This window comes from Uloborus diversus, chromosome 1 (assembly GCF_026930045.1).
Source record: "Uloborus diversus isolate 005 chromosome 1, Udiv.v.3.1, whole genome shotgun sequence".
Classification (NCBI taxonomy): Eukaryota; Metazoa; Arthropoda; class Arachnida; order Araneae; family Uloboridae; genus Uloborus; species Uloborus diversus.
The window spans coordinates 110760559-110773173 of NC_072731.1; the positions used below are offsets into that span (position 1 = coordinate 110760559).

The window sequence follows — 12615 nt, forward strand, 5'->3', positions numbered from 1 at the left end:
CCAGTCTTTTAATTGCCAAGTTTTGTCACCAACTTGGCGACAAATTTGGCGTTTTTTTTTTTTTTTTTTTTTAATCTGGTTTCAATTTGGCCACTGGTGGTGATGTAAAAGGAAGTCATGTGATGCACAAATTAGCTCGTTGTAATTTTCGTTTAGCTTAAACTGAGTTTTGCAGTTACTTTAAAATTAGTTTCCGTAACTGGTTAAGAACAGAACTGACATCCTTAGAATAATGAACTGCCGAGGGCAGGTAAAAGCAGGAACTGCAAACTCCCCCCCCCCCCTTTTTTTTTTTTTTGCATTTTTGTCATCTATTATACGTTAGCTTTAATGTACAAGCTGAATTATTTGGTTTCCGTTGAAAAAAAGCGCGAAAAAAACATTTAATTGCAATATTTTCCTATTGTTAGTATTGAATCCAAAACACGTTTCTTCAAATATCTCGAAAATTCGTTTTTGCGGATACTGCCGTTTACCTGCACACGGCAGAAGGTCGAATGAACACAAATCCAATAAACTTGCATAAACAAAAGAAATATGTCGCAAAACGAGAGACTTTAATTAGGAAAACTGTTACAAAGCGAACATAAAAATGAAAACACTAATAAGTTACATAGTAACTAAACGTATTAATACTCTAAAAGGAAATAACTAAAGTTTTGTAGCGTAAAATTACAGATTACTGCAGTGATCTGTAATTTTATGCTACAAAATGTTAGTTATTTCGTTTTACTTCTCTGCACAAAGGTATTTATTTATTTCGTGTTAACACTGGTTCATTATTTTAAATAGTATTATACATTACGAATAAATATAGCTTTAACCACTAGGGCAGAAAGATTTTGCAGTTATAACATATAATTTATTATCATACTATGATTGACATTTTGACTAAAAATGTCATAAATCATCGAAGCCTACATCATTCATTGCTGAAGAAGAGAGCCTCTGCTTGAGAATGAGATGAAAATAGGCAATATTATCATATAGGCAATTAATGAAAGGCAAGAGTCATCTTTCTGTTACAATGTAAAAAAATTCCAAACGTTATTTCTCACTGCTGTGAAAAATATTTTTAACTACCAGTTTAAAGATTAACTGAGCGTATTTATAAAGTATATCGGTTTCAGTTTGACTACCGCCTGTCCAGACTGTTTAAGCTCCCACAGGGAGCGAATAAGTCCATGGACTATTTACAGCTTTGAAAAATTTGCAGACGAACAAATACCATACTACGAATTGTACAACGTGTTCTTATTTTTGAGACATTCGTATTCTCAAACCAATGCGGCATGTTCTCATTTTTGAAACCGCCCTATTCCCAGAAATGATTCCGTCTATGCTTATTTCTGAGTTCTAGAATGAAAATGAATCGTTGTTGAATCGTTTTTGAGAAGAGGGTATAGTTCAAAAGAAAGAACTCTTATTTTTTAATACTAAGCCAAATTGTCTGGGAGACATTTTGAGTAAGTGATGTTTTCAAAAATAAGCGATTTTGTCTCGATTCCAAGAAAACTGTTTTAACAGTGCACTTAAAAAACGGACTTAGTTCAACCGGTTTTGGTTTTGAATTTCAAGTGTTCGGTTAAAAGAAAAACATGTGCTGGCATTTACGTCGTAACGTTTAAAGCAGCCTGCTATGAGAAATCGTACTAATTTTCAAAAATAAAAACACTTATTTTCAATCTAATTTATTATTTCTCTAGAATGTTTGTTTCAATCGCTATGCGAGATCTTCCTCATTCCTTTATCAAATTCCATGTTTTACGAATAATTTTAAAGCGTATCATGCTGCCTAATGACAAAACATAGAAGCATGGTCTTTTTTTTTTTTTTCTTTCTTTTTTTTTTTTTTTTTTGGCAAAAAGTTTTTTTGGTGTTTTTTATTACACATTGCTTCAATGAATAGCATTCGAAAACGAAGGCGCAATTGCTCGGTTGGTAGGAGTGTCGTGCTGATAATCAGAATGGCACCAGTTCGAATCCGTGTCAATAAATACAGTCGGACCTCCATATATCGAACTTCCATATATCGAAATTTTCTATATATCGAAATCCTAGCACATTTCCATGTTCATTACATAGAACATTTGTTTCTATATATCGAAAAAATCTCTATATATCGAAATTTTTCTTGAGACATTCGTAGATTTTTTTTTCCACTTTAGACTGTTTGTCTCATGAAAAATGACGGTTAGGGAGAAAATTATGCTCACTAAGGTTGCTATGAAACTCATAAGGAATCTGGGGTTGAGGGGTGTGAAGAAAGGTCGTTGTTCCGTTCTGGAGTTCTTAAATTCCGTCAAGTTCATTTCAAATCTTAGTTGTAACCAGTAACACTGTAAAATCAGTTTCAAGTTTGATTATCATTTTTATTAGTCTTTTAGCTTCAGTAAAAATCATTCAGGTTAAGTAGATTGGTTTTTTACTTTTTTGTCGATTACATTGTCAAAACGAAAATACCCTCATATTGCGGATCAAGTTGAATTGCCGAAGAATGAAGATGTATGAAGGCGCAAAGGTGTAATTTCTGTTATATTTTTAATTCTTAACTTTCGTTTAATCCGATGCTCAAATAAATTAGAAATAGGGTTTCATACAAGAAAATTAGCTTTAATTTTAATGTTTTAGGAGATTTTTTATGATAAAAACAGGTTGTTTCTATATATCGAAATTTCTATATATCGAATTTTTTCCCGGCAATTTGCTACTTCGATATATGGAGGTCCGACTGTATATCTTTATTGCTTCTTTTTTTTTCGTTAGAGGCTTACATAGGCATAATTGTATTTGCCACAACCCGTTTTTTCACATGCACAATTACTGCTTTTTCACGAGTCACTCAGTCACACTTTTAATGATATTTATGTTTGCATTGAAAATGCGTACAACCAAAAAGAGAGATGATCACATTATTACAACGTTGTATTTAACGAAGTTTTGTTGCTGATGTCTTCAAATTACATGCTTTCTTTTGTGCGTTTACTTTTTTCCGTTTACTTTAATCCGTTTACTTTTTTCAATTCTTCTTCATAAAGTTCTTTCTTTGAAATTTTTAAAGAGTGATTTGCCACATGAAACGATTCGAAGCACATTTCGGAGTTCCGCACGGGTAGACTAGTTATTGTTATTGCTTGACTCAGCAATTTTAACTCACCATATTGTCGCGGCAAAAAATTAAAGGATCAATAAGGAATGTATAATAATTCCGTATTCATCAGCAACACAAAAAGGTTTTTTTTTTTTTAAATTGTGTGGGCAAAATTTGATTGTTTCTTACCTTAAAAACTTATTTTATTATATTATTATTATTATTATTATTATTTTCATTCTCAAAAATGTCCCAATTGGTCGATTTGATCTCTATGTAGCTTAAAAACTTTACTTGAACTAAACTGAGATAACTTTTGAAGTCAGGGGTCAAAAGTTGATCAAAAACTAGTGACAGATCTAAGTCAACCAAGTCACTGTACTCCAGGTTATAATTAATCTATTATAATGGATTTTAAACAGGAAAAAGTATTTTTTTTCGAACTATTTTTTAATGCACAAGTAACAAAACATAAACAAGTAACACAAAGTGAATAGTGGAAGATTTCAATAAATAGACAAGTGAAGAAGATGTCGGAATCCAGGACGCAGCCTAGTAGTATCTGGGTGCGTGGTGTCTGGGTGCAGGGGCGGCGTAGTGTGGTGCAGGAGCGCCGTAGTGTGGTGCAGGGGCGGCGTAGTGGGGTGCAGGGGCGCGGTAGTGAGGTGCGTGAGCGGCTGCGTACCGGGGCTCATCCACGACAATGGGGTTGGCGTGCAATACAACGTCGGCCGGGTTCTGACTCTCGGTTCCGGGTTCGTTGGTCTTGATCTCGGCTCGGTAACCGTGCTCGTCAGCCACGTACTCTACCACACGTTCGATGCCGTGCAAATCCTGGAAGAGAAATGGAAATCCGTTTTAGATGTGTCAGTCTCAAATGTATCTCAATGCATAAATATATACAGTATATCAAACACTTAATGCCTTCGGCGGCTAGCTAGCGCGACTCGTCTTTTATGTCATTCACATTTTTACGCCAAAAGTGCCGTCTTCGGCTGCTGCATAAAAAAATTGGCGGTGGTATAAAATTTATTCCAATCAATGTCTATATCTCTGCACGTCTATTTGTATCTATCTTATCCATTTCCATTTATATCTGCCTGCTTCTATATCTTTCAGATACGAAGTTTATAAATAACTTTGAATTCGTGCATGACAGCTAAGTTACAATGTCTAAATGAAAAAACTTCAATAGTACAACGCTTACAATGCACAAAAGTTTAGAAAATGATTTCAGTCACGTGTTGCACGGAGCCTGTTTTAATAACTTTCTTTTATCCATAAGTTCATTTCTTATGCATTGGAAACGAGATTCCTTGTAACCCCAAAACGTGTGTCTATAGTTTTTTTGGAAAAATTTTGTGTTTTATTGCCGTTGTATTTACTATTTATTTTTTCAGCATGAGGTTGGCGTGAGGGTATTGAAACGGTTCATTTAATGTATTTAGAGATATATGGGTACCCACGAAGGAGGGGAAGGGGCGGGATTAGTGGCGCTCAGTGCACCATTAAAGTTTTTAGAGGGTGTTTTAATGACTTTTTTTTTTCTTGTTTTGTTTTTGGTGGGCTCAGGGGCTCTCATTCGGGTGGTGCATGGTAGAGCAGTTTATTGAGGTGAAACATCGCTCTTGGGGGGGGGGAGGGGGATGGCCACCCCTTGAGTGTGAGTATTAATCTTCATCAAATTCTATTCGGTTCAGGTCTCCTACCCTTGAGAGGAATGATTCCCACCCGAAAAAAAGGTTGCCGACCAACTGATATATGGCAACTGCAGTTACAATAGCAAAATATTTTATATAAGTATGTTTACGTCATATAGATGGCGCCAGCGTAGCTTCGTACTCTATATCTTCATACTGTGTTTCATTTTACTTTTGGTTTTGGTTTTCGGAACAGTTAGCCGAAGGATTCTAAAAACTTGCATACCAGACCCCCCCTCCCCCCTTTTTATAAAGAAACTGTTCTTTCCCTCCTCAAATTTTGTAACTATCCAATTTTATAAATGTTATCCTGATATTACAATTTATTTATCGGTCAGATAAACAATGACATATTTTATGTTAAATAGTTTTTATGCGCCTAAATTTTCCTTCTCACTTGTTTCCAGTTTAGATCCCATTGTAGTAGTTCATATTAAAAATACCGTAAAGTTTTTTTTCAACTTTAAGATATAATGTATTTTAGAATTTTGTCAACAGAAGTACACTTGAGAATTATTGCATACACTATGCGGTATATATTTTAAGAAATGGGAGGGGAAAGGCGGGGAATAAAACGCATGCCCCTTGATCGGTCTGGCTCAAAGCGATGCATTTTTGCCGCAGTCACGTTGTCATAGTAGAACGCCGATTATCCAGAATCTGAATAATCGGAACTCTACTATATCCCAGGTCATTATAGACCTAATGACTTTTAACGAACAAAACGGTCCATCACCAGTTTGTAGACTGTTAAGGCTTTTTAAATTAGTTATTGGTTCAACCATGGTTTTCTCCGATCAGTCTGCTCTCCCTCGTGCTAGCGATGGGGAACAGGCTGATCGGAGAAGGCCCATGGTTCAACTGAACATGGGAATAGTCTAACCTTGTATCCGTAGCTTCCCTGTACTCGTCCGTGTCCGTCTCCGCTCTCTCTACGGAAGGTGGTCGTTCCGTAATCGTCGTTCGTCTCATACCCGAAGTCGTACGGTCTGGGCTGAAAGAGAAAAAGGAACGTTGAAGTTTAAAATTTAAATTTTTACTCCCTTTTTATTTATTGATCTCATGACGCCTGTTTTCTATGTTGCACGCCACCTGCGACAGCTACGAAATCTCAGTAGAAGTCGGTCTGCACATGTCCAGGTCGGGACTTACGAAAATGATGTGGACCCCACACATTCTTGAAGGGCACCAGAAGTACCACTGTACATATTTAAGGTTAAGCAGTCATTCAGGGTAACTTTGAGCCATGACGGGTAACTTCGCGCTGTTTTTTAATATATTTGACTTTGAAAAAAAAAGAACTGTGCTGCACTCTCGCTGGAAGGTTAGGAAATAAGTTTTCCTACTCTCATTTTTGCAAAAAAAAAAAAAAAAAAGTTTGCAACACAGCATCATTTAATAATTCTGAAGTGACAAATAAAGAAATATTGTGATGTTGTTAAGTACTAAGGGAGCCTGTTTAAACATTTAGATTTTTTTTTCTTTTCATTTAAGTTGCGTTACTTTTATTACAATAATTTATTTTTGGGACGGAACAAATTCTCCATAGGGTGGTTTCCTTCAGTCAAAAGTACTACTTTTAGTCATTGAAATGGATAGAATAAGCAAAAAAAAAAAAAAACATGAACCCAGAAAATACTTTCATTTTCTCAACAGTTTTTTTTTTCAATTAATTTTTTTAAATGTCCGATTTTTCAAACAAGGTGTGGTCTTTATGACGTCACAAATGATGCACTTTGCCGCATCTTTCTACTACGTTTCCACGTTATATTAATCAAGCAGCGAATTAAAATTGCGCTCTCTTGCTACCAACCATATCGTTGCCAATACACGTGAGTAAAGATGCGAATTAAATATTTTGCACTGTGAATGGCAACACTGAATGACATTTCATCATTTGTGATGTCATCGGCAGAAGCCGTAAACAATGAAATCACTCCGATTTAAGTAATTTTTTTAAGTATTAAAATTAAACAAATTTATCAAAGAATGGTCAGATCCTATGTTTTTAAGCATGCTCTTTCAGAAAAAATCCTTTTGAAATTTTGGAAACGACCCCATTCGCTGAATGGAAGTCGTTCTACAATATTATGGAGGAATATTTTCCAATCAAATTGTTTTTTCCTAGAAGATAATATCAAAACCATAAAAAAAAGTAATTTTAAATTTAAAAAAATGAGAAAATTAAACCGTCCAAAATTCAGAAATTCGATTATTAAAATCAATTCCATAGTTTTATGCCTTCGGAAAGTTTGGCTGACTACGTTTTGCACATTGTCTTACGTTTGCGGCAGAGTACTTTTTCACAGTTTCAATTTTTACACATTTGTACATTTATGCAAATATATTAATTATTCATGACACAAAATAGTATTTGCACCATGTGATGAAGCAGTTACTCGTACGTTGTCAGTATTCCTATCGTTAAGAATAATAATAATTTTTAAAAAAAAACTGCTTTTCTTTTTTTTCATCCAAAAAAAAAAAAAAAAATTGAACTTAAAAGTTGAAAATAATTTTCTTTTATCACAAAACATTTATCCTATATAACACATAAGTTAACATCAGACCTATTGTATTACGACACATTGAAATTATCATTTAAATTTCATACAATACGTTTCAACTATCATACAATACGTTTCATATAACTCAATACTCACCGGGTAATTCTCCTCGTGTCCGTAAGAGGGAGATGGAGCTCCATAGTGCTGGGCGAGGGCGACCGCCGATAGTGCGGCGAGGAGGAGGACCTGGAAAACAAAAAACATAAATATAGTACTGTTTCAGAATAGTAAAGCAGTTGGCAAAAATGTCTAGTCTTTGCTAACTTTTTCAAAACTTTACTTTTTCACTACTAATGCTAATTCAGCATCAAATTTGTCTTTATTTATCTTTATTTTACTAACAAATTATTAATTTCAGTGAAATAAAGCTCTTGAATTTCGAAACGACTACAATTATTTATCAGAGCAATTTCTTTAACATTGCGTTTTAAAACAAGCATCAGTCACTCAACACTAAAATGTAGCATGTCCTGCTTCAGATACAAGTGATAATTGAGACAAAGATACATTAAGATATTTTAAAAAAACAACAAAAAAAAAAAAAACTGACAAGCATTTGCACAAATGGGATCGCTTTGAAGTTAATGTTGCACCGCACACCGGGGTTTTCCAACCTACGGCCAGCTGGCCAAATCGGGCCCGCAAGTAGCCAACAAACTGAAAATATTTTTTGTTTTCTTAAATTTGATAGTATATTTCTTTTTATAATTTGATAGTATATTTCTTAAGGATTTTAAAAGCAAGCTAAGCCCAGAAAATCTCAAACCACTAATCAGCATTGACTTAGCCAAAGGAGGAAGAGAAGGACAACTGCCACTCCGGAGGAGAGCCTCCGAGTTTCTCTGTCCTCTCTAAAGTCACAGACAGTTAAAGACAGTTTAAAATTACATTTTTAGGACTTAAATTTCAAAAAAATTCTGAATGAGGGCCACTTACCTGCCTTTTCCCCCTCCTTTGACCAAAAAAGTCTAAAATGATGTTTCGGGGATTTTAATTTCCAACGATTTCCGGAAAGAGTCACCATCCCCATCCCGAACGACTCATATATAGCTTAAAATTGTGTTTTTGAAACTCTTATGTCAAAAAATTTCTGAAATAGCTTCTAAATTCTGATAATTCTTTTAACGTAATCAAAGCTGTAAATAAATGTGTTTTTACGACTTCTTTCGCAAAAAGTTTTAGAATAGAGCATCTGAATCTTCTTTATTTCCTTAACATCACAAATAATCAAGGATATAGTCTAAAATTGCGTTTTTAAAATTAATTCGTTGGGAAAAAGTTTTTGACGTCACCAAATGTAATCTGAAATTGACTTCATTTTTGAAAAAAAAAAAAAAACTGCTTTTTTTTTTACAAAGATTGCCTAAAAAGGCGAATTTTGAAGTAAATTTTTAAAATTTCTCTGAAGATGGACTATGAAACAAACCTACTCCCCGACCATCACTAACACCACCAAATACTGATTAAAACGGAGTTTTTAAGACTTCAACCTGAAATTTTTTTTCGGGGGATATCACTTGATCTCCCCACGTTCATTCTGTTGTCCGAAAAAATAAAACAAAAGGCAATTTTTCAAGTCGCACACCATCTTATATTTTTCCTTCTAGGTCAAAACAATTGTAAAAAAAGTTTCATTATGATTTGAACAAAGACAACCCGTGCCAACTTGCGCCTGAAAGTATAAACCAACTCTGTGTACTAGGCCGAATCAAAAAAAAAAAAAAAAAAATTGGAAGTTCGAAATTTAACTGTTGGTAAAACGTTTTCCCCATAGGCCCCCCCCCCCCATGTACCACAAAAATATTTGTCCAAATTAAAAAATATTTAGGTGTCCAGTAGGAGGTCTAAAATTTTCAATTTCCTTCAAAATATTATTTTTTTCTATTTATTTTTTTAAAAAAATCACTTAAATAAAATATCAATTGCAAAAATTATTAGCGAGCAAATTTTCAAATAAAATTTTGCAAATGAATAAAAATAAAAAATAATAATATATTTTTAATGAAAAATTTAACTTAAACTTGAAAAAATCCATATTTTGAGTACTATGTAGAAGACTTAAATATTGCGAGAGAGCAAAAATTTCAATTTAACGCTAATTACCGACTTTACTGTTTATACTTTTTCAACTTGATAACTTCTTAAAATTTAACTTACATTTTTTTTTTAAAATATACAGAAAAAAGGCAATTTTTTGAAGAAAATTACAAATTGCCTCCTGCTGGACACTGAACTATCTTTTGATTTGGATGAATGTTTAGGTGGTACATGTGGGGCTATAGGGGCAACGTTTTATCAACATGAAATTTTGAACTTCCGAAAAAAATTTTTTTTTTTGATTCGGCCTAGTACACAAAGTTGATTCACATTTTCAGGCGCAAGTTAACGCGGGTTGCCGTTGTTCAAATCATATGAAACCTTTTTTTTAACTGTTTTGACCTAAAAGAAAAAATATAAGGGGTGTGCAACTTAAAAAATTCTTCACTTTCGGTTTTTTTTTTTTTTGGACACCTTAATATACTAGCATTTACTTAAACGAAAATATCTGAATTGATTTTCACGAAATTCGATATGTGTATATATGAGATTTATGCCACCATTTAGTACAGATTTATAAATAAAAAACTCCAAACCATGCCGCACAGCTTATGCTCCTTAAAGTGCAGTCATGTACTCGCGTTTGAAAAGATATTCCTTAAATGTCTACTTTTAAGACTTTTCTACACCTATAAAAGTATAGTTAATATAGAAAATGGCACTTTAGAGTGTAAAGGAGTAATATTTCTTAAATGCATACTTTTTAAACTTTCTTACACCTATAAAAGTTTAGTCAACATTGAAAATGACACTTTCGAATGTAAAGGAAGATAATAGCTTTGTTAGCGTCTGTTGTTGAAATTGCACAAAAACCAAATGAAAGTGCACAAAGATCAAAAATACAATATAATATAATGCCACTTAGAGCAGCGTTTCTTAAATTGTGTTCCGCGGAACCCAGGGGTTCCATGGAGATCAATCAAAGGTTCCACGAAACTCTCATTCTTTATTTTCCTTCCTTTTTAGAAAACTTAAAAAATCTATCAAATTAGTGAATTTTCAAAACTTAAACTTAAATTTAAAACTCTTGTTTGTGTCTACAAAATTTTGTTTTCAAAGTTGTTTTCAAATTTTATTTTTTATTAATTTTTGAAATTACGTTTTGAGATCACAAAATTTGATTTGAAGCAATTTTTACTTTGTCTTTAAAATATCAAGAATGTTGCTTCAAAGTATACAACTTTTGAAAAAAAACATGGATTCCATGAAAAAACTTTTTTAATGAGTGGAACCCTTTTAAAGGGTTCCACTCATTAGAAAAAAAAATTAAGAAACGCTGCCTCTAAGGTGACCATACGTCCCGAATCTTCAATCCCCGTTCCGATTTTTCACAACTGAGTTTTTCGTCCCCGCATTGACAGCATTTGTCCCGAATTGTCCCAAAAATCAGTGATGCTAGTGAGTAATTAAACTAATGCTTCAACTGAGCGAGTATTTAACATCATAAAAAAAAAAATTTGGGACAGAGCTTTAAAGTGAACGCTTTCAAGTTAATCACCAAAATAAATTTTGATGAAAATTGTATTGACTTTAATAAAAAACGGAGAAAAGAAAAAGATATTATTTGAAATATTAGGTTATCTCATCAAAATAATTTAGAAGGCTTAGAAGTCCCTTATTTTGGCTCAAAACGAATACTGCTCTAAATAAAAAAACATTGTATACTACTATTATTAAAACAAAACAAAATTAATTAATTTTTTTTTATATACATATACATTTTAACCTATATACCTTTTCAACCACATTAACATTAATGATAAAATAATTTGTTCATTAAAAACAAAGCTTATTTAAAAAGATTTCCAACTTCGCCCCGAATTTCCAACTTCGAAATATGGTCACTTTATCTTTCGAGTAAGCAAACGTAGCGGTAACGATCGCTAACTTAACGATATTGAACCGACATGCATCTCAAACATTCTACTTTTTCGAAAGCGAACTAAAGTAAGGAAGGAAAAAGAGAACATACCTTGGCAATCATGATTGGAACGTCAGTGAAATGAACAGAGCATTCTCGGTCCCACTTTATAAGTGGCGCGGGCCTGCGAGCTGCGCCAAGGGCCCGGGCGTGCGTCCGCGCCCCACCCTGCCCCGCAGACCAAAATCTGCTTCCGAGCTAGTAATCGACACTAATGTTCAATAACTTGCACTCTACGAGTATATTTCAAAGGAAGGAAACGATAGTTCAGTAGAACCTCCCAATAAGGGACACTGGGTGGACATTTTGTCCGTTAAATAGAGGTGTCCTTTCCTCTGAGTTACATGAGTTGATGCATGCATATAGTGGTGGAGATAGTAAACATTGACTTAAATACCGAAAATGATTTACGTATACTCTACTACAGAAATGTTATCACTACAAGAGAGAATTTCAGCAAAAATTTTATACAAGCAAAGCTTTTTTTTTTTTTAATTTTGTCCTCCCCCCCCCCCCTTTTGAATCCAAATTCGCCAGTTATTTGCCAAAAACTAAAACTTGGATCTCAGTAAATTCAATATTTCTTCTCCGTTTCAGGGGTGCCCATCCCCCCCAAGCTCAATGGCGCAAATTCCCCCCAAAAATTCTCTCGCGTTCAAATCGGGTTAAACATAACAGTATTTAGAATGTCAAATTTCTCGGGGGGGAGGGAGGGGGTAGCGCTAACAAATACCATTTGAACTGAAATATTGCTGGATTGTTGACCCGCCTTGCCTTTCCAAATATTACAACGTGGACCTTGAGTAAACAAGTTTTGGGTACCCATGAATTTTGCTACACCTTTTAATTTTTTCAAACATATGAATATTTTCAGGGAGAGTGGATTCAACTTTCTGGCTTAAGATGGAGTCATTATTTGATGTATACAATATGAGTCTTGAGACGGAAATTTATAGTCACTTAGATATGGGGTTCGGGGGTTTCTCCTCTGGAAAATTTTCAAAATTGTAGTTTTAAAACCAGTTTTAGACGATCTCTGGTGATGTTAGGGGGATAAAAGGTTTGGTGACCCCTTCCCGGTAATTTTTCAATATTGAAACTTTAAAAGTGCAAAAGAAGGGCTCTCCTTTGTTTTCAAAACTGTAGTTCTAAACACTCAGTTTTAGACTATCTGTGGTAATGTTAGGGAAAGAAGAGATCCTAAAGCTCGCAGTAGGAAATTTTTCAAAATTTTAAGTC

General features: G+C 34.1%; 1 protein-coding gene across 1 annotated transcript; it reads right to left on the reverse strand.

Annotated features, from left to right (window-relative positions):
• Positions 1 to 3643: 3643 nt before the first annotated feature.
• On the reverse strand, positions 3644 to 7744 carry LOC129234390 (cuticle protein 10.9-like). The gene is made up of 3 exons (XM_054868388.1): positions 7455 to 7744; positions 5675 to 5785; positions 3644 to 3925 (listed from the first exon to the last, which is right to left on the reverse strand). The coding sequence occupies exons 1-3, from the start codon at positions 7560 to 7562 to the stop codon at positions 3644 to 3646; spliced, it is 501 nt and encodes a 166-aa protein (XP_054724363.1). The 5' UTR covers positions 7563 to 7744.
• Positions 7745 to 12615: the final 4871 nt, after the last annotated feature.

Bases quoted from the DNA above. Each gene is read 5' to 3' on its own strand.
- LOC129234390 (XM_054868388.1), bottom strand. From the start codon at position 7,562: ATGTTTTTTGTTTTCCAGGTCCTCCTCCTCGCCGCACTATCGGCGGTC. The intron at 5,786-7,454 runs GTGAGTATTGAG...TTTCTCTTTCAG, and splicing joins GACACGAGGAGAATTACCCG to CCCAGACCGTACGACTTCGG. The intron at 3,926-5,674 runs GTTAGACTATTC...TTTCTCTTCCAG, and splicing joins AGGGAAGCTACGGATACAAG to GATTTGCACGGCATCGAACG.